At 38.2% G+C, this 23,484-nt stretch overlaps 1 protein-coding gene across 1 annotated transcript in view; it reads left to right on the top strand.

Moving 5' to 3' along the window:
- The first annotated feature begins 16,983 nt into the window (after positions 1–16,983).
- DNAJC10 (DnaJ heat shock protein family (Hsp40) member C10) overlaps positions 16,984–23,484 on the top strand; it is a 51,516-nt gene continuing 45,015 nt past the window's right edge. The window contains exons 1-4 of the mRNA XM_080798872.1: positions 16,984–17,422; positions 18,887–19,236; positions 21,080–21,245; positions 22,507–22,557. Coding sequence (XP_080654998.1) covers positions 19,033–19,236; positions 21,080–21,245; positions 22,507–22,557 — 421 coding nt within the window. The 5' untranslated portion in view covers positions 16,984–17,422; positions 18,887–19,032. The remainder of the gene's footprint in view (positions 17,423–18,886; positions 19,237–21,079; positions 21,246–22,506; positions 22,558–23,484) is intronic.

Raw genomic sequence — 23,484 nt, 5'->3', positions numbered from 1 at the left:
CATTATGCTATAAAACTTTCTTATAAATGGAATAAACTGCATTAAAGTATCCACCGCTATTGAGAAGGAACATACCAGGTTTTTGTGCTCAACTATGCCAATAGAATTGTTCAATCTAATACTAAGCTCTTGTTGAAAAGTCTGTTCTAGAAATTAAAAGTTTTCCTTGGGGAACAGAGTAGAAACCTATATCAAAATGTGAGAGGCTGGCTGTTAGGTATGAAAAGTCCAAAAGATGTCATCACCTGGTCAGGTGCTTGTATCTAGATGAACAGGAACAGTAGTTCAGTGTTTAAAAATCTGAAAGAGCTTTTCAGGGTCCACTTCCTTCCCTGAAACCCTATTCCCTCATTTAGAGATAGAGAAATCTGTGCTATTTATTTAGCATCTTTATTCAACATGGAGGATGGTTTTTTGCATATTAGTGTGCAGATAAGGTTTTAACATTTTTATGTAATCTGAGCTTGGAATATATTAATTTGGGCAAGAGGCACATTCAGTTCTGTTTGATGTTTTAAAATGTTGAGATAAAAGGAACAATCCCTGGAAACAGCACTTAGTTAAAAAAAAATTCTTTTAGATATAAAATAAATTCATTGAGAAGAAGAGAGCCATTTAACTTGAAACTGGTTATGACTAATATATTCCAAGGTGGCTAAAGTAAGCTTTTCTGTTTGAAAAAGACAATCAGAAGAGCAATAAGGTTAAAAAAACAAACAACAACAACACACACACACACACACACACACACACACACTGTGTTCTTTTCTTGTTCTGCTCTGGCCACAGAATTTTAAAGGGCACATGGCTGCTAAGCAAGCAAAAGTAACAAAAACTAGGTAGTGGTTCCTCTTATCCACAGAGTGTGGTTAATTAAAGAGACCAATTACATGTTAGCAATATAAGAAAGCCTGGGTTCTCAAAGCATTCCTGTTTCACATTGGTAGTAACAAGGAGTATGAAAGACTAAGCAAGATTTACAGTAGCAAAGATAAGAGACAATTTAGACTTCCCCTTAAAGCAGACTGAGAAAACCCAAAGATAAATTTGGAGGTGAAAACAATATCTGATGCATAACAATTTTTAGATGTCAGGCACTGCCCCTAAGCACATCACTTCTACCATGGTCCATTTACCTCTTCACAACAATTCTTTGCCGTAAGCACTAGTTTATTCTCCTCGTTACATCTAAATGACCCATAGGTCAAACACAAGGTATCAAGATTTATGTGATTAAAATAGCACTTAGAAAGAAACTGAAAAAGGTGGAAAGACCAAGATGGCAACACAAGAGGCTCCTGAAATTTCCTTCTCCCACAAATGCACCAAATGTACAGCTACACTCAGAGAAATTCCTTCTGAAAGATATCCAGAAACTACTGATTGACTCCTGCACATTGGCAAATGAGAGAGTATAAACATCAAGATGGGTAAGAAAAGCTGAGACACATTCTTGCCACAAACATCACCCGAGCACAGCACCATACAATCAAGAGGGAACACCCAGCTTCCAGCTTATCCCTGAGAAGTGAGGAGTTTGGGTCATGTATCCAGCACCCCAACTTTAAGACTCCCATCCAAGGGATAGTACCCCAAGAACCCTGGCTCTTGAGGGCCAGCAGGGCACACATCCATAAGATTCATGGAACTAAGGCAAACAAAGAAGCAGTTTTCTATTTGACAGAGAGAGAGGAAAAAAGGGAGAGCACAAGGAAGGGGAGCAGTGGAGGGAGAGGGAGAAACAAACTCCCCACTGAGCTCAGTGGCTCACTGGCTCACTCAGTGGCTCACTGCCCAGTGTGGGGCTCTGGGCTCCATCCAAGGACCCTGGGATCATGATCTGAGCTAACAGCAGATGCTTAACCCACTGAACCACTCAGTTGACCCCAAAGAAGCGGTTCTTAAAAGGTGCATATAAGGCCAGCATTACTCCTATGTCAAAAGTGCGGACTCTAGAAACAGGATACCCAGGTTCAAATTCCAGGTCTGTTCCCACTAGTTGTCCAACCCTGGGCAACTTCTCAGTGCCTCACTTTCCCTCTGTAACACTGGAACAATCATATCTACCTCAGAAGACTTCATAAAATTTAAATGGATTATAGTGTGAAAAGTACTTAGACCAGAGCCTGGATTGTAGTTATCCCCTCATCTGTGTTAGCTATTTCCTGGCTTTCAATTTGTTTTTTCTCACTTTATAAACTCATTCTTTTACCTTAATAAATTCATTCTTTCTACCTTTCCTTCCCAGTGGTTCCTCAGATATGACTATAGAGGATAATAGGAAAGGAGCATTGCCTAGAAAGTAGAGAAACCATGGAGAATACGGTAAAAAGGAGATAACCTCAGAAAGCTGTCATACTGGCTAACCATAGGACTGACTTTTTCTGCTTTGCTTTTCACATCCAACAGGGTATGATATGTGCTCAGAATTTCGATATATGTGTTTGTCTGCTTGCATTTCCCATTATACATTTTTTCAAATGTGAATTTTTATTGAAGCTATCTTTTTCTTTTTCCACCCTTGTATATTAGATGCTTTGGGTTCCTCATGATGATACTCCCAGAACTTACCTCTACTACTTCTCATTCATTCTAGGCCCATAACACTCTGGGCTTTATACATTCAAGGCCCAAGTAAGTCCAGATGGAGCAGTACCAGACCTGCTTCCCCAAGAAATAGTGTGCATACAATATGAAGTAGAAGAATTGTCAATTATTAGCAGGAAAAACTAGCAGAATCCAAATAGGCCTGTAGTAGAGTTAAGTGTATAGTACCAATGTTAAAATATTAGTTTCACAAATGTCCCATGATTATATAGGGTATAAATATTTGGGAAAACTAGTTGAAGAATATACAAGAACTCTCTGTACTATCTTTATACCTTTCTATAAATCAAAATTATTCAATTTTTTTAATCTTAAAGAAAAGTGTAAAAATTTAAAAAATAATAGAACTTCTAATACATAATAACCAAGGCCTGGGAAGCATGTAGAAGGATGAGTTCTATAAATATTTAGACCAAGAGATCTAGAATATTCAACTTGTAGGGCCAAATTCATGGACGTAAGTTAAGGATATCATGTTTAATGTTTTGGCATTAGCACCTACTAATAATCTGTTAGGTCAGCTCAATGAAGACTAGATTAAATGATGGCTTATGGTTAATGAGGTCAAAATGTCAGAATTTCCCTCGAATACTATAGAGGAAGAAGTCTAAAGGCTCAGGGGAAAGGATAAGTTGGAACAGATCTATGATCTTCAACCTGCTCTCCCTCTCCCATCCCTTCAGGAGGAACAAAAGAACACTAACTTCACCCAAGTATTAATAAATACATTGGGAGAGGGGCAGCAGCATCTTTGAAGAGCCCTAATGGCCACAAATGCTATGGAGAATATTACAATAGAAATGAGTTGTTGATCTCACTGAGATAAGATTCTACAGTAAGATTCCCAAATTGTAGAGGCCAGAAGGTAGGATTAACTAGCAGGAATAGGAGAGTGCAATTATTACAGAAATGGAATGAAAATCAAGTATTTCGACCTGCAGTAATCTGTGGCAATGGCTAGTTGACTATAGGGTCCCAAGAAATATAAATGACAGTCTGCTATTAAGGTACTGTTTGACATATATAGAAGGAAAACTTCTAGGTATCCTGGACAGAGAAATAAATTACCACAGTGGAGATTGACAGACTTACTTAGCTCCCTGATAAAACCAACCCCCAGACCTCAAGTGAGAGAGAGACTTGTAACATGAGATCAGGAATATACTATGAGTCTTCCCCCCAGAGCCTGCCTCAGGGGGACCAGGGCCCTTGTCCAGACTGACACTGTCCTTGGGAAAGAAAAACAATCAGACTTTCTGGAAATTTTTAGACAGTAATTCTGAGTTTGTGTTGATCCCTAGAAACCCAAAATGCCATCATAATCCACTAAGCAGAGTACAGCTCAGAGAGCGTAGCCTGAGTCTCATAGTAGGTCCAGAGAATGAGAACCCATTCTATAGTTATTTTCCCTGCCTTAGAATGTATGCTTTTTTTTTTAAATATTTTATTTATTTGCCAGAGAGAGAGAGTACACACGAGCAGGCAGAGAGGCAGGCAGAGGCAGTGAGAGAAGCAGGCTCCCTGACGAGCAAGGAGCCCGATGCGGGACTCGATCCCAGGACTCTGGGATCATGACCTGAGCCAAGGCAGAGGCTTAACCAACTGAGCCACCCAGGCATCCCAGAATGTATGCTTTAAATAGGTATGCTCAGTAACTGGCAGAATCCCGGATTTTTTTCCTTGAGGGGAGATAGGGCTTTTATGCTAGAAAGGGCCAAATGGAAGCATCTGAAACTGTTCCCACAGACACAAAAAAAGTAAACCAAAGGCAAAATTACATTTTGGGGTGAGTGTCGGACATAACCACCATTAAAGGCTTGAGACATGCAGGGCTGGTGATTCTTAACATATACTCATTTAATTGCCTTTTTAGCTAAGACAAAAATCATAGGTTCTTAGAGAATAAAGTGATAAAGCTAAAGAAAGTTACATTTTCAAATATATTTTCTTAGCTGAAAAAAATCAAGCACAATCTTTGGCACCTGATACACAGTTAGTAATTAACCTGTTAAATGCTAGGTTTTTACTTATATAAGAGAAAACAGAAGCAATTTTCATGCACCTGGCACCTCCAGTTACAGCACATCTTTATTCCAGGACTATGTCAAACCGCTTACTGTCATAATTTGGTTTGGAGGAATTTTGATCATTCTGATATCCTAAAGACCATCATACTGATCCATTATATTGACTTGGAACAGATAAACAGAATGTACCAAGGCTTACTAAGGCATACATATGCCAGAAATAGGAGATAAACTTCAGGACCTCACCATGTTGGTAAAGTTGCTAGAGGTCCAGTGGTCCAGGACATTTTGGAGTATCTCTTCTAAAGTGCTCTAATTATCTGAGTTGATACAAGTTATGATGGTATAAATGACATAAATGGCATAATGGGATGAGTTGCTGCATTGATCATAAAGAAAGAGGTTCAACATTTGGTGGCTTCTTAAATTTTGGAGAGTGTATCTACAATATATAGATGTAGTACTCCAACTCATATACCAAGTAATTCATGAGACTGGCCAGTTTTAGATGGACTTGAATTGTGAAAGAGTCTGAAATAAGTAGATCTAAGCTGTGATGTAATGGTCCCATCTCTTGGACCTTAGCACCAACAGATCGAATGATTAAAAAAAAGTGCCTTTGGCAGACTGAAATACTATAAGGTGCTATTAATATGCCCCACTAAGAAAATCACAGCCTAGGTCTTTAGAGTTTTGTTTTATGGCAATGGTATCCTTTTGTAACAATTATGATCACCATGAAAGTAGTTCTTGGCTTTCTGCTAGACACTGGCAAATAATAATGTCTCACCACGGGCTACCAAGTGATTGTGCAATTTGTACTGAATCATAAAGTGTTATCTAATCCACCAAACCAGATATCAGTTTCTCTGGGATTTAGGACTTCCCCTGTTACCACCACACTCTTCCACCTTTCATAGAGATAAGAATGAGTGCATGTTTCATAAGTATGATAAGTGCAGTGTCCACAATAGAGTGTCTGTATAAGTGCGTAAGTGCGGTGTCTGCACCTAGAAGTGCACTGTTATAAGGGATGAGGTAGAGAGGGTGGCCACCACTGAGTCAGGAGAGAGCAGTGGGTCCAGGTTAGTGTCCACCCACCAAAGGCACAGGATGCAGGTTGGGCTTCCTAACTCATTGATCAAGTCAGGGTAGAAAAGAAAAGGAAAGATTGTGGGAAGTCATCTGGGCTTGGGTCCTGAGCTGTATTTGTTCTGCTCCGGATATTTTCACGTCCCCAGTTTTCTGGATTGCTAAAAGATGGCTAAGAAAAATTAAACCTTTGAGGAGAAGTACCCAGGGCAGATAAAGGATTAGGCAGGAGGTCCAGCTGGTCTACAATGGCATGCTGAGCAGCAGACTATCGAAATTTGTCTTTTGGGGGGCACCTTTCCCAGCACTTCATGGCCACACATTCTGCGGGTGCTATGTACATGGAATAGTCATATGATCCTGTGCTAGACAGACCGGCTTACTCTTCTCTGGGCCGTAAAGTATAACCCATGTCTGATTGGAGTGTCTCTGAATGGCCCCAAAGTAAACAGTACCATACTCTCAAGGCTTTAACTGTGTATATGGGCATCTGCAGTTGGACAGTCAATGCCTCTGCTTTAATGTATGAATCATCAGATGACCTGGGGTCATGGTGGGTGGGATTGGGTAGCAGCTACCATTTGGCCCCTTTATTTAAATGCCATAACTACATAGCTTTCTGAAAAGAGGTCATCTCATTATGAAGGCCTGCCCAGCAATTCTGTTAGTTTACTTGGTCTCCTTCAAGGTTATCACTTTCATGGAAGCAGGAAGCAGAAGGGATGATAATGAGGACCACACACTGTATGCTTCTCCCTCCTCTTACTCTACATAGTACCCTAATAACATGCTCTGTCTCTTACTGCATAGTGTATACCCTGTTTACGTGACAACCTACATTCCTCTAGTTATAGAACGTGGGTTAGGGAAATGATCCATTTACTTGGTCTCACTTTATCTGAAATTCTTTGCATATTGCACCCACCAGAATATTCAGCTAGTACTTTCACCTGCAGTTTCAGTTCACCTTTATCCTTCTGTTTCATGTCTTATGCAACTCCCTCGAAGGCCTTAATAACAGCCATGAAATATTGTCATTCTATCTCCCCAGGTCTTGACATTCTCAGCAAATTTACTGTTCAAGAAACTTGGGACTTCAAAGGACTAGTTCTTGTAACGTTAGTAATTATCCTTCCCAATCCTTGAAGCTAGTTATACTGCCCTATTTGGGCTTTTCTCATTTCCAGAGTAGGTCTTTGATCTGCAGACCTTGGAATGCTGGCTCAGATGCCCTAATTTTTCGTGCCAATTGTTGAGCAAACAATGTCAAATGAAGAGACATCGAACACACCAGGCCTGTGATAAAACTTCTGAGGAAGAAGTAGTTGTTGGGGCGCCTGGGTGGCTCAGTGGGTTAAAGCTTCTGCCTTCGGCTCGGGTCATGGTCCCAGGGTCCTGGGATTGAGCCCCGCATGGGGCTCTCTGCTCAGCGGAGAGCCTGCTTCCTCCTCTGTCTCTCTGCCTACTTGTGATCTCTGTCTGTCCAATAAATTAAAAAAAAAAAAAAAAGAAGAAGTAGTTGTTGTCCAGGTCTTCTATTGCTTATCACATTCTGGGCTAGGACCCAGGCATTTAGAAGGCCAGACATCAGATTCAGAAAAAGCATTCTAGTCTTAGTGCTGTGGGGATTTTGACTGGGAAAACACTAGCCCCTCTCTGGCATGATCAGTGTTCTAGATCCCTGACTCCAAGTAGCTGGCATTCTAGTAATACAAGTTAAAATTTTCAAATTATTTTTTATTAAAAATAAAATGTTAAAAAAATTTGTCCCTGCTCCCACCCCCAGACAATCAACTGTGTACCATCTGAGATGCACACAGCCCACTGTTAAGGAGTTAAGGAGTGTGTACACTCCTTAACTTCTCTTGCTATTCCTATGCTCTATACAAACTCCTTTATGTTCACAAAGGAAGAGAAAATGTGTGGCTGGGAGAATTGTGACAATCATTAATTTTCTGAATATGACATTTTCGAAAAAGTTAACACAGCAACCCTAAGAATGCTATTCTTGGAAAGTTCTGCTTGGAAGTTTGGTCCTTGCCTGGTGTCTGGGAACTTGGCTGATAAACAACTTCCTGTTAAAAAAAATCTTTCCTTAAATAGCAAGCATGTCTCACTGTGTCTGAACTCTAAAAACAATATGTTTTGTGTTGAACATCTATTTTCCTTCCAGGGTCTAGAATTTTGGTGCATGCTAAACAAGGGATGCCTACACTTTCAGCTCCCAGTAAAAATGTTGGTCACCTAGTCACTACTGAGGTTCCCTTGTTACATATGGTCACAACACTTTGCACATGTTGACACAACTCATTGCTGGAGTTGTGTGTCCTGTGTGACTCCACTGGGAGAGGATCTGTGTGACTCTACCTGGTTTCCTCCAGACTCTGCCCATACACCTTCTCTCTTTACTGATTCTACCTTGTTCCCTTTACCTGTAGTAAATCTTAGCCATTAGTACAATTATATTCTTATTTTAATGGATCATTCTAGTGAATCATCAAACCTGGGTTGAGTCTTGGGGACATCCAACTCAGGGGCCAGCCTGCATAGCTACTCTTAAATACAGTGCCTCATCCAACAGCTACAAGTTTCCTCATTGTCATGTCATTTTCTTCTTTACTTACAAACATCCGAAGCCATTCTCACATTTTACAGCATTTTTCTTTGTGCTTTGCTCAGTGATTTCTTCTGTCCACTTAACATCTTTTGTCTTTGACATTTCAGGGATTCCTCAGAGTTTCTGGTCCATGGAGAAGGGTACTTGTTTTGCATCAATGAGGTGGGGTTTGTTTGTTTGTTTTAATGAAAATCTCTATCATCTCCAAAGATTTGGGATGTAATAGGCTGGTAGGCACATTTTACCAGTTTATACTCTGATCTTTTGGTCCCCTATTGTTTATCAAGTAAAATGGAAAGAAAGTTTACTAGGACTGTCAATCCATATTTCCTTTTTATTTGCTTTCAGTTCAACTTAGTAAGTATTTATGTAGGAAATAGTGCCAAGTAAAACCAATATTTACAAAATATATGTACATATATGTGTGTATATACATATGTATACCTGTGTATACCTTCCTATGTCTGCTTTATTTTGACTTTTATTAACTTAAGCATTTAATTACCACATATTTTTTTCACTTTTAAAGATTATTTGTTTGGGAGGGAGGGAGAGATTACGGGGGTGGTGACAGAGGGAGGAGAGAAACTCCAGCAGACTTCGCACTGAGAGCAGGGCTCAATGAGGGGCTCAATCCCACCATAGTGAGATCACAACCTGAGCCAAAATCAAGAGTTAGATGCTTAACCAACTGCACCACCCAGGCGCCCCTTACCACATAAGTTATTTAACACTACAAACTATAGTGTCAAAATAGTTGGGAAGCAGGGAAATAAGCATGAAAGACAGGTCAGCTATAGCTGAAGGTTGACCTGTTTATTGGAGATGAATAAGAAATTATAATTATCACAGATATAAGCAACCACAAATTCAACTAAATTCAACACATATATCAAATACCAATTCCATTAGTAGATGCTTTAAGTGATTTTAAGACATCAGCTATTTTGTCCTTACAAACTTGATCTGATCTAATAAGCAATTACAATTTACCCCCAAGATCAAACACTTGTGACAGGTTATTATGTTGTTATGAAAAATTATATGAAAATAACACCTTATTTAGTTTAAATAAGAAATGCTGATTTCTGCTATTTCACGCTATCAGGAATACTTCGATTAATTGACTGTGGTGTTCCTTATAGATTCCAGATCTAGACTGCCTAGGCTGGCATCCAAATTCTACTGCCTCCTAACTGTGTAACATTGGTTATTTAGCCTCAGTTTTTCCATCTTTAAAATTAATATAATAATTGCACTTGCCTCACAGAGTGGTTATGACAATTAAATGTGTTAATACAAGTAAAGTGCTTGGTAGAGTGCCAGGGACATATAAAGCACATCTAAATCTTAGTTATTATGATTACCATTTCACACCGACTAGGAAAATAGGAGACATGGGTTATATTCTCATTTCATCCATTTACATTTCAGTATCTTTCAGCAAGTCACTCATTAAGTTTCCTGGGCCTCAGTTTCCTCCTCTGCAAATTTAAAGAATGAACTCCATGACCTGAAAGATTTTACCTGGTTCTGAAATTCCAAATTTATTAGGCATTTTTTTAAATTCAGAAACACCCTTACTGCACTCTGATTCTATTCTGAGCACTTGAGCCCCAAATTGATTCCTTATGGAACATATTGTTTTACCACTCATTTGACATTTATTTTGTTATGCTTCTACGTGTGAATACGTGTTCTTCATGTTCCTTCCCAGGCCAGGTAATAATGACTTCAGGAACAAAGGGCCATTCTTTCCTCTTTGCACATGATAAATATTGATTCTTCATTCCATCATAATGCATGCACTGAATAGGTGCCAAGCACTGTTCTAGCTAGACACTGAGAGAAAAAAGTAAATAAAATCTGATTCCTGATCTCAAAGAATTCATTATAGTAGACCGGCCAATGAAACTTAATTACAATATGGTGTACTAAATGCAATAGGAAAGGATGAAATGCTCAAATATACTTGAATGGCTCACAGAAAATTATTTTCCAGAAGAAACATGAGCTGATCTTGGATGAGTATCAATGCCCTATATAGAATAAAAACAAAACAGTCCCTGCTATAACATATTTCATGCATGATAGAACTATTGTATCAAGTTTTGATTTATTATACTGAGGCTGGTAAGGCTTTGGTTTCCCTGAAGCAGGTGGACATCATGATGTCAATTACCTGATGTAGAATGTGTCTCCAAATACCTTTCTTTCCCCACCATGACCAGTTCACACCAAATTCTCTCTATATATTACCTTTTACTTTTTTCTTCAATCTATTCATTCCTCTACATCTGCACTAACTCCACTGTAGTCCAAGACATCATTATCTATCACCAGGGCCACTACAAGGTCTCCTAGCCAGTTTTCCTATACTTACTATTGCCCTCCTGTAATATATTCTTCAACCTATAGCTAAAATGATTACTAAAAATAATCATGGCCCTTTCCCATTCTGAATCCAAACCAAAAGCCATCAGATAGGACAGGCACAATGTCAGAGCCAAACCAAGGTGAGAAGAGTGTCCATATAGGGTAGAGATGGAGATACGGGGGTGGTGATGAGTTATTGCATAATGGAGCTCTTTCAGGGTGTCCTGTTGGGAGGGCAGCTGGCATAAGTTGGAACCTTATAAGTGTGAAGTGAAGTAAGCAGGGCACCTAGAGTGGCCCAGTATACTGTGTGGGAACCCAAGTGGGATGAAGAGAGCAATGCACAGGAGAGGGGCCAGCATCAGCAATGGGAGATTGGTTACATACAGGAGAATTGAATATTAAGTATATGTATATCAAGGATAATGGGAACCATGTTTCTCATTTTCAGGGAAGAGAGTTACTCTCAGGAAAAAGAGAAAACTAGAACAAATGGAATGATTCCTGTAGCATTGTATAGGCATTGGAGATATTAGTCTGAACTAATAGTTTTATATATATATATATATATATATATATATATATATGAACATGTGTGTGAGTATGTACATATATATGCCTTACTTCTGTCCACTAAGAAGGCCTGGGAGTAACAGCATCCCAAAAGCTTGGAACATATCTAGCACCCAAATCTTGCTATCTAAATATCATTCTTCAGAAGAAACAGAATCATAGGGGCACCTGGGTGGCTCAGTGGGTTAAGCCTCTGCCTTCGGCTCAGGTCATGATCTCAGGGTCCTGGGATTGAGTAACCCACATCAGGCTCTCTGCTCAACAGGGAGCCTGCTTCCCCCTCTCTCTCTCTGGCTGCCTCTCTGCCTACTTGTGATCTCTATCCATCAAATAAATAAAATCTTAAAAAAAAAAAAAAAAAAACCAGAACCAAAGAAATGGCTGATATCAGGATTGAGTCAGGAAAAGTCCAGAATGAGTCTGGAACATCTCATTGTGCAATAAAATAAGCACAATCAAAAAGTGATGGGGATTGTCAAAAGAACACAGAAGCCAGTGTGAAAGAATTACAAATGGGGGGATGGGGTAACTGGGTGATGGGCATTAGGGAGAGCACAAGATCTGATGAGCACTGGGTGTTATACACAACTAATGAATCATTGAGCATTATATAAAAAACTAATTATGTACTATATGTAGGCTAATTGAATTTAAATTTTAAAAAAGGTCAAATCTAGGGGCGCCTGGGTGGTTCAGTGGGTTAAGGCCTCTGCCTTCGGCTCAGGTCATGATCTCAGGGTCCTGGGATCGAGCCCCGCATTGGGCTCTCTGCTCAGCAGGAAGCCTGCTTCTCCCTCTCTCTCTCTCTCTGCCTACTTGTGATCTCTGTCTGTCAAATAACTGGGTAAAATCTTCAAAAAAAAAAAAAAAAGGTCAAATCTAGAACAACTCAAGCATCCAAAAAAATGATAGTAATGGATCTTAACCTCTTAAAATACGAATCCATGAATCCATAATAACATAATGAATAAATTCAAAGTCTGATGAGGAATAGGTTATTCACAGAATTAGGAAGTACCTTTCACAAAGCATTTCTTAATTACCAAAAAAAAAAAAAAGTAACTTTAGAGTAGAAGAGCTTCACATACCCTTCAAGCGATCTAAGTTAACACCACAATAATAAGACAAAGCAAACTTTGGGGCCATCTGATTAAGATACAGTGAAAATAACATAGTGTCACTTCTATTATATGTATTTCTGACAAAGATATAAAACCTAAATCTAATCATGACAAAACATCAGACAAACCAAAAGAGGGAGACATCTACAGAATAGTTGGCCTGTATTCTTCACAAGTATCAAGGTCTTGAAAGTCAAGGTAAAACTGAAGAACTGTTTCTGACTGAAGGAGTCTAAGGAGTTATGACAGCTAATGAAACATGTAATTACACGCTGAATCCTACTGACATTATTGGGACAATTGGCAAAGCCTGAAGGAGATATGACTATTAGATGGTATTAATGTATCATTGTTAATTTTCTGATTTTTGATGATTGTGTTGTGGATTACAAAAGAATGTCCTTGTTTGTAAAAAATACACACCACAATTTTAGGGGGTAATGGGAGAACATATCAGCAATTTACTCTCAAAAGGCTGAGGGAAACAAAGTTATTTAAATTATACTTTGAACTTTTTTGTAACTTTGAGATTGTTCACAGATGTTTTTAACGTGTAACAATAATAATAATAATGACATTCCACTGTTTAAAACTTGTCCGTGACTTCTCACTGCTCTTAGAGAAAAAACCAAAATCCTTAAAATGAAACTTGACATGATCTTGTCCCTGTCCACTTTTCCAGTCTCATCTTATTGAATCTTTCCTTGGGGCTTACTGCATTTTTTTTAAGGTTTTATTTATTTAACAGAGAGATAGCAGGGGAAGAAGTAGGCAGAGGAAAATTGAGCAAGGAGCCCAATGTGGGGCTCGATGTGGGGCTCAATCCCAAGATCCTGGGATCATGACCTGAGGGGAAAGCAGACGCTTAACCAACTGAGCCACTCAGGTGCCCCTGGGATTACTGCATTCTGATGTTCTTTTTGTTCCACAAACAACCTGTATGCTTTAGAAGTATGAAGCCTATGTGTTTCCTATTACTTCTGCCTAAACCATTCCCTAATTCCTTGCCCATATTCACTAAATTTTTTTTCTTTTTATTTTATATATCTTGGCAATACCTTTTCAAAATCTTTGCACCCAGGACTAGATCAATTCCCCATTATTCATTCTCACAGCACTAAGTATTTTCCCTTCAAAATTATAGATTTGTTTTTATAATTGATTGATGTGCCCCCCCCCATTAAATTGCTTCTTCAGGACAGAGCTATGTCTTTGCTGACCATAATATCCCAGGTATAGCCCAGTGGAAAATAAAAAATTTATTGAATAAATGAAATGTTTAATTCATCCATCTCTGTCCCTGACTCTGTCCTCTCTTCTATATCAGCAGCCTTTCTCTCTTGCCCTCCCTCTCTCCTTCTCTTCCTCCTCCATCTCTCTTTCCCTCTCCTTTGGCTTCTAATCAGCCTTGAAACATATTCAAGCATTTCCACGCCTAAAGCATTTCATCTCTTGAAACCACATCCTCCTCAAGTTGTAGCACAATTTCCCTGCTTCTCTTCTCATCCAAACTTTCAACAGAGTCTTATAAACTTGCTCTTTCCATATTCCCAGTTTCTATCCAATTTTTGGTCCACAGCAACTTGACTTCCACCCATACCATCCCCCCAAATATGTGCTTGCTGTGGTAGGTATAACCTAACTGCCAGGCCGAGTTATCAATTTATAGTCAGTGTCTCACCTGAATCACTCTTAATAACTTCCTTGATATTCAGCTGTTTTTGTACATCTCTGATCATCTCTTTTTTGACTCCTTTATGAGCTCTTCTTTTTCAGCCCAGCTTTCGAATTAATTTGTTTCATATAAGAAATATTTATTTAGTACCCATCATGTGCCAAGAGCAACTAGGGATACAATAGTAATTCAAACAAACAAAAATTCCTGTCTTCCTAGAGCTAACACTCTTTCTTTCTTAATTTGTGAATTTTTGAATTAAGGTATAATTGACATTATATTAGTTTCCGATATACAACATGATGATTTGTTATTTTTATATATATTGTGAAATGATCACCACAGTAAGTCTAATAATTAACATCTGTCCCATACATACTTACAGAATTTTTTTTCTTGTGATGAGAACTTTTAGCATATACTCTCTTAGTAACTTTCAAATATGCATCACGGTATTATTAACTATAGTCACCATGCTGTACATTTCATCCCTAGGACTCATATATTTTATAACTGGAAAATTATACATTTTGGCTTTCTCCATCCATCTCACCCACCCCCCCACTCCCAGTCTCTGGCAACCAACAGTCTGTCCTCTGCATCTATAAGTTTCATGGTGTGTGTGTATGTGTGTGTGTGTGTGTTAGATTCCATACATAAGATCATACAGTATTTATCTTTTCCTGTACATCCTTTTTCACTTAGCATAATGTCCTCGAAATCCACTCTTGTCACAAATGACAAGATTTCATTCTTTTTTATGGCTGCAAAATATTCCATTTTACATATATACCACATTTTCTTCATCTATGCATCTGCCAATCAACAGGTTGTTTACATATCTTGGCTATTGTTAATAATGCTGCAATGAACATAAGGGTGCATATATCTTTTCTAATTACTGTTTTCACTTTCTTAGGATAAACACCCAGAAGAAGAATTTCTGGATCATATGGTAGTTCTATTTTTAATTTTTTGAGGAACTTTCATACTGTTTCCCATAGTGGCTGCACCAGTTTGCATTCCCAACAACCCTATAAGGATTCCCTTTTCCCCACATCCTTGCCAATACTTATTTTTCTGTCTTTTTGATATTACTCATTCTGACTGGTATGAAGTGATATCCCGTTGTGGTTTTGATTTGCATTTCCTTGATGATTAATGACACTGAGCACCTTTTAATATGCTTGTTGGCCACCTGTATGTCTTCTCTGAAAAAATGGCTATTCAGATCCTCTGCCCATTTTTCAATGGAATTGTTTGGGGGTTTTTTTGATACTGAGTTGTATAAGTTCATTATATATTTTGGATATTAACCCTTTATGAGATATATGATTTGCAAATATTTTCTTCAATTCCACAGGTTGTCTTTTCATTTTGTTGATGGTTTCCTTTGCTGTGCAACAGTCCTAATATTAGAATTCCCCAAGATTTTATCCTTGGCTCACAGCTTTTATTCTGCATAATTTCTCTTGGTAATCTTAGTTATACTCATGGCTCCAACTACCACAGATTAGTTGATAATTTCCCATTTTTTTTCTTCAGTCTAGACACTTCCCATGAGTTTTAGGCTGGATGTATTTATTTGGACATAATGCAGAAACTTTGAAATAGATATATCCAAATAAGAACACTTTCTTTTTTCCCTGAGTTTCTCATTTCAGGGGATGTACTCAGTTACCTAAACCAGAGGTAACCTTAGATCCTTCTTCTTTCTTTCTAATATCCAACCAATCACCATCTCCTGCCAAATTTACTTTCTCTAGCATTCCCCTAACTGCTCTTCCTTTCTGATCTGGTTCCCTTTGGATTCACTTTCCAATAGCTTCAAATACAATTTCAGTTCCTTACTTAAAAGCTTTAAGTAGCTTTTTCATCACCAAAAAGATGAAGTCTATGTTTTCATCATAGTGTAAAACCCACTGTGATCTGGTCCCTGCTTGATTCTCCAGTTTTCTGTTTTGCTTTCCAGCTTAAAGATTTTGTTGGTTCACACAGTGTGGCATAATGATTAATATCACAGCCTTTGGAGCCAGGCTGCCTAAGTGTGACTCCCAAGTCTATCACATATTTACTTCATTATACCCATTTCATAGTTGAGGAAACTAATAGTCACTATGAGATTATTTGGAGGACTGAATTAATACATGTGTGCTTAGACCAGTTCCTGGCACATATTTACTATTATATTAGACTCTTCTAATATTTCTGCTCTTGTTAACCTCCTTCCTCCTCCTTCTTGCAATATATAAGTTCAGCTACGGATTCCATACAGTCACCAGTTTTTTATAAGCTTACATTTGATTTACTACCCAAGAAATTGATACCAATTACGACTTATTTCATGTTAGGGTTAATGTCCTAAGCAGGTATCCTCATAATGTGTGTGTGTGTGTGTGTGTGTGTGTGTGTTTCTTTTGATGATGGCAAATGTAGCTACTTCAACTGTTCTATGTTGCCGGAGATCCAAAATGCAGTTTTTGTACCATATCGTTTAAATGTAAAAGTGAGAGAGAGAAATATGGCTAACTCCCTAGTTTCTAGGTTGGATGACTAGGAAACCAGACAATACTGTAGAATCCTCAAATGTTTGTTCTTACACACACACACACACACATATTCTTGTTTCTCCCAAGTTTCCTCTTCAGCCTGCCACTGTAATTAGTGTCACTTTGGCCAACCCACCCTTTTCTCACAAAATTTTCCTTCTCTGCCACACCCACCCACCAACCAGAAAAATGCTTCATAACGCTGCCTTCCCTTTAAGAACAGAGCTACACGGAAATTGAACGCCTAATCGTGCCCTCTGGGTTTCTCCGTCGCCATAGCAACTGGAGCAGGAAGGGGCGGGCTCCGTCGTCTTACGTCCGGCTCGCCGCGTGCGCCAGCCGCTTTAGTGCGGGGGAGCGGTCTTCTAGGGTTGAGCGGGTTTCTTAGGTCGGGGTTGGAGCCGGAGCCGGAGCCGGAGCCGGATTCCGCGCGGACGGCCACGTCAACCTTAACCTACACCGCCCTTCCCACCCTGCTGCCGTCGCACCCGCAGAGCCTGCCGCAGGTCCTCCCAGGCCGCGTCCTCCACGCCTTTCCCACAGTACCCCGCGCCAGGCCCCGCCCCGGTTCGCCGTGGGGACCGGGGCGCGAGGAGCCGACTGGAGCTGCCGCGCTCGTTGCTGCCGGTGCGGCTTGTCCTCCCCCATCCCGAGCGCGGCGGCCCGGCGGTCGGAGAGGGCGTGCTTCGTTCGCGCGCGCACAGCTTGCGCTCGGTCGGGTGGGGTCCACCGCCGGGACTTGAGGATGGGGGAGTAGCTGCAGGAAGCGACCCCGCTACACCGAGGTGGGCATGGGCCGGGGCCCGGGGCTTAGCCGGAGCCGGCGGCGGCCTGGCCTCTCCAGGAAGGGCGAGAGAAATGCCTGTGCACCTCAATCTCCCTTTCCCTCTCCTCCGCCCCTGCGGCCGGTTTATTGTGTTCTCGCTCCCCATCTTTACCCGATTACCTACATCGTCACCCTCCTTCCGACCTCGGTTCCCTGCTTTTAACTCAAATTTCTCACTTAAGCCTCAGTTACTCAGGCCCTTCTCTCCCATGTCCGGCCGGAGACTTCATACACCAGCAACACTTAATAGTTTCTTTCACGCAATGCCTCCCATCTTTCCCCTCTCCCGCATCCCATTCTGGAGTGATGGCAGCTAGAAAGCCTTCGTATTGCATTATACCTGCAGCTTCCACCTGTCCCCGAAGCTTGGCACTGATCAAGTAAGCCACACCCACGCTGAGAACGACCGCTAGGCAGGGAACACCACTTATCCCAAAGTGGTGTTTAGGAATATGTTCCCTATTTCTCTCTAGTCTTGCTTTCTAGTCTTGGTATTTGTTACTCTCCATCACCATACTTTACAAAGGTATGTTTTGGTTGCATGAAAAGGAGGAGTTAGGAATGAGCCAAAGACCATTCGCAGGTAAGAAAGTTTAGAAATAGACCTTTAGAATTAAATGAAGAAAGGAAAAACTGAGAATGCTAAAGTTAGTTTTCTCAAAGCAGTTTGAGATCTTTTGTGATCTGATGAAGTGGAACTTACTTACCCTTTACAGGTGAGCATGTCAAAATAAGTGATTCCTTCTCTTCTGTTTTTTTTTTCTATTTTTATTTATCTCAAACGGAAACTTTGCAATAAAATTACACTTCTAGTTATTATTCTGCTATTTGTATAAAGTAGTCTCTATGTAGAGTGTAAGCACTTTTTGAGAAAACTCAGGAAAAAACGGCCATATCAAATATGTTGTCTCTTAAAACAATATAAATTCATGCTATTCTTGGAAGAATTATATGAAAAATGACCCTATATTTCCTTCTAGCCCCTCCAAAGGATATTTCCTATAAGTGAAATCTGATTAAAATGAAACCGGTGTAGACTTAAGTGGCAAAAAAAAAAAAAAAAGTAGTTAAAAAGGAAATGATATTACAAAAGAGCAGTTCTTAAACTAGATAGCAAAGAGAAGGAAACCGCTTTTTCCCAACCTTGTGTTCTGGTGCTGATCAGAGCAAATAGTTGAATTTGTTTGTTTTTAAAGTGTTCTAGCTAGCTACAACTACATACTACCTTTTACCTTTTATCTCCTTTCTTGAGTAGTTTCACAAATTGGAGAGGGAAGCAGTGAAGGAGCCCCCAAAGCATAGAGTGTGGGTCCTCAACGGTGATTTGCCACTGAATGGAGACTATTACTGGTCATGTTATTAAAAATAGTGTTAGTGCTATTTTTTAAAATGTATTTTTAACTACCTGGTTTCCTCTCTTTAGATTGACATTTTGAGAGACAATTTCATGATGCTTGTTGCACTCTTGGAGTAATGTGAACAGAACTTCTCCAACTTGCATATTATATCAGCTGGAACCAGCGGTGTATTTTAATGTTCACTTAAATCAGAACTTGTGTAAGAAAAAGAATGGAAGTCCGGTTAAATAAAAATGACTATGTCAGAGACTTGAAAAGGGTCATTCTTTGTTTTCTAATAGTATATATGGCCATTTTTGTGGGCACAGATCAGGATTTTTACAGTTTACTTGGAGTATCCAAAACTGCAAGTAGTAGAGAAATAAGACAAGCTTTCAAGAAATTGGCATTGAAGCTACATCCTGATAAAAACCCGGTAGGTAAAATTTTCTTTTTAAGTATCTCTAATTAATGTATTTCAGTAAAGTTTTGATACATATTTAAATTTTAACCATTTTTTTTTAAGATTTTATTCATTTATTTGACAGAGATCACAAGTAGACAGAGAGGCAGGCAGAGAGAGAGGAAGGAAAGCAGGCTCCCCGCCGAGCAGAGAGCCCGATGCCGGGCTCGATCCCAGGACCCTGGGATCATGACCTGAGCCGAAGGCAGAGGCTTTAACCCACTGAGCCACCCAGGCGCCCCACATATTTAAATTTTAAATAAGTGCTCACATGGTTAAGAAAAATCATGTCAAAAATCACAGTTCAGTTTTTGTACTAAGAAGCAGCAAAATATTCTAGTTGAGAACAATGTGAAGGAATGTTGATACCAAAAATTTAATTCCCTCTTAATTTGAAAACTAATTTACAATAGGTCCATTACGGGTGTTAATTCCAAAGCCAAAAAAATGTTGTGGAGTAGTTTAAGTAGTTTTTTTAATAAAGTAAGTTAGGTAAGGGACACCTGGGTGGGATCAGTTGGTTAAACTTCTGCCTTTGGCTCAGATCAGATCCCAGGGTCCTGGAATTGAGTCCCACATCTGGCTTCTTGCTTAATAGGGATCCTACTTCTCCCTCTGCCTGCTACTCCCCCTGCTTGTGCGTGTTCTCTGTCTAACACATAAATACATAAAATCTAAAAAAAAAAAAAAAAATAAGATCAACGATTTTATAACTGTAACAGAAAAATTATTTCCTTAAAACTTGAAAGGTTCTTGCTAAAAATGGCAGTAGGAGCTAATAAGAACATGCTTCATCTTTCACTATTTTCTCCCACATACAAATTCCAGACCAGAATCAGAAATTACTACAAATGAAAACTTAAGAACAGCCAAATCCAGTTAATTCCCATCATAAATATTTGATTATGTATTCAATAATGTCATTTTTTCAAAATAAAATGTTTTAATACTTAGAGTATTTTTAGTATTTCTGTAGCTTTTAAATGAGATTTGGCTTATCAAGAAGAAAGGTATGGTTTCTAATTTTCTGTTTCCTATGTAGAAGTTTTTAAATAGAGTTATTTTATTTTCATTGCATACAGCTCAGCAGTAAAACTCTTGTTAGTTGGTTATCTTTCCTGAGATCTGCACTCTATTTAGAATTTTTATTTTTCATATTTTTCTTTTAAAATTACAGAACATGATTTTTTGAGTTTCCGGATGAAAGATGGTAATCCTTTTATAGCTAATTATTATTTAGATGAAAGCATTCCTTAGAAACCAGTTCTGTGCAACAGTAACAAATGAGGAACATTTCTAATCCAGTTTTGAGTTTTACTCTGATATCAGTCCCATTTAATTATCTAGTGGATTGGGGCACATACCTTTTGTTTTTTGTTTTGGGGTGGTTTTTAGTTAATATGTTGCTTTTGCCTCAAATGGAAAAATAACCAACAAATTTCTTTGTAATTGTTTTAGAGATAGCATAATATTTACAAATTTGAATGTTTCTAAGGTTTAGTTAGTTTTTCTCAGTTGCATTTCTTAGAAGGAATGGCATACTGTAAAACCATATCTGTCAGCCTTTGGAGGCATCAATTCTCATTTCTCTGTTACTTTCCTTATTCTTTTTTTTTTTTTTTTTTTTTTTGGAAGATTGTAGTTCTTTAGAAATACTTTCTTGTTTTAACCTGTGATAACACATTTCATGTCATCTCCTCCTTACTTTGGTATCTATTCTCCCAGAAATCTTAAGATTAAATTAAATCTTCATATAGGCTTTGAAGAGACTTGATCACATACCTAAAACAAATGTTATATCTATTATTTTTAATAGAATAACCCAAACGCACATAGTGATTTTTTAAAAATAAATAGAGCATATGAAGTACTCAAAGATGAAGATCTGCGGAAAAAGTATGACAAATACGGAGAAAAGGGACTTGCAGATAATCAAGAAGGAGGCCAGTATGAAAGCTGGAATTATTATCGTTATGATTTTGGTAAGATGATATGATACTCTGTATGAAATATTGTTTTTATTTGAGTAAATTTTGAAAACTAATTTTGTTTTACTACTAAGCTTATGTAGTTAATATGTGTCACTTTTTTAATATAACATTGAGGCAGAATTCCAAAGGAGGGGAGGGGGAGTAAAATAAACACAGGTATCAAGGCAAGAGGGAGCATTCACTTGCCCAGCATTTCTCTTCATTTTTAATTATCCTGAAATGCAGGCTAAGAACTGAGATATTCTTTTGTAGTAGACCACATAAATACTTTAAATTCATATTGGAGTATTTTTTTCTCAAGACTGACTTTTTTTTTTCCAAAATAGTATTTTCATTTATAATCACTGCAGTGCAGTAGGGTGTATCAGATGTCAGCAATCTATGTTTCACAAGCTAAATCTGGCCTGCCACCTCCTTTTATAAATAGAGCTTTATTAATCATAGAATTATGAGACCATGATAATTATGAGAGTAAAATCAGGCTCATTTATTTACATATTGTCTTTGGCTTCTTTCACTTCGGGGGCAGAGTTGAATAGTTATGACAGAAACTACACATTCCACAAAGCCTATTTAACTGGCCTCTGCAGAAGAAGTTTGCTAACACCTGGTCTTTATCCATCACTAGTATTATTTTTATATTTCACATAGTAAGAAATTTTTCACATTGATTTTAATTATGACATAATTTATATTTACTAAATAAGTCGATCTCTACTATAAAAATTCTAAGACTATTAAAAAATATTTTAGTGATACCATTTATTTAAAAAACCATGTAATCTGAGAAGGAAGTAAGATCTGTAGTCTAGTTAGGAGTAACATATCAGTGTCAATTTCCTAGTTTTGATATTTTATTAAAACTACATAAGTCACCATTAGGGGAAGCTAAGGGAAGGGTACATAGAAATCTGCTATTTTTACAACTTCCTTTGAGTCTATAATTATTACAAAATAAACAATAATAATAGAAGTTTTCTGTGGAGATGAAATCATGGGAATATTAGGAACTCCTATGCACAACTATAAGAGTCCCTATCAGGAAATGGATATTTTTTATTTTTTATAACACTTCGGATGCATCACAAGTGGTATTATTTACTCTCCATTTTTGTTAGTTTGTTGCACATTCTTCAACTTTGAGATTTAGTATAGTAATATGATTTTTGATGAAAAAACAAGAGTAAGTAACCTATTTTTCTGTGGTAATTTATGATGAACTATTAATTTATAATTTTTACTTTTAAATTAGGTATTTATGATGATGATCCTGAAATCATAACACTGGATAGAAGAGAGTTTGGTAAGTTCATGATCATATGGTTTTCTAAAACTAGTCCAAGACCACTCTTTTACCTAAAACTCTTAAGGACAGATATATTTGAAATATAGAATTTTTTTGTTTGTTTGTTTTAACATGGTAATGAGTATTTTTAACTTTTAAAATAAAATAGTTATTTTACCAGCAAAAATAGGTTTATTCAGGAATAGCAGAAAATTGTTACTCAGGACATGCAAGCTATGGTAAAACCATAGGGAAGTCCTGCAAATAAAAGGAACTTTTATCTTATGGAGAAGGAAGTTGGGAGAGGTTGTTCTGAATGAGAGTCCATTAGAGAAAAGCAAGAATTCGAAGTGATAACAGTTTCTCTTTAGCTGATTTGCAGGGGTAGTCAATTTCTTATAGAAGATTCAATGTCCATCTTTTCCTGTTGTGGCCTGTAATTGATTGTTTTTTCCTGTTGATGATTCTTTTGTTAGGATCTTCATTTGACAGTTCTTCCTGTAATTGACTTTGAGTGGTGTGCCTCCCCTTTTCACCTTTCCCAGTCTACTTTAATGAGGTTGTCCCACATTTCCCGCTTTTTGGTCAAGATCTTTATCCAAAAGCATCTCTGATCAAGAGCCAGGATTTCCATATTTAATGGTTTTGTTCCTCAGTGCCAGGAAGGACCTTTTCTGGTCTACACATCCTATTTCAAGGAAAGTACATAGTAATTAGAAACCATTTATAGTCACATTTTAATAACAAGGAAGGTTAGGCATTTCTCATGTATAGTTCCTATTTATCAAGATTGTAAGCATTGGAGATCATCTTCTTACTGGGTATGTGATTTTTACAAAAGTTTTCCAGGCAACAAAATACAAAACTTAAAATATATTGTGCAAAACAGAAGAAGTAACCCAAATCCAGATTTTTTGAGGGTTCTAAACCAAGACCCTAGATCAG

This window comes from Martes martes (assembly GCF_963455335.1).
Source record: "Martes martes genome assembly, chromosome: 3".
NCBI classification, from domain to species: domain Eukaryota; kingdom Metazoa; phylum Chordata; class Mammalia; order Carnivora; family Mustelidae; genus Martes; species Martes martes.
The sequence above is the reverse complement of the archived record's forward strand: the minus strand, read 5'-3'. Positions and strand labels throughout refer to the sequence as shown.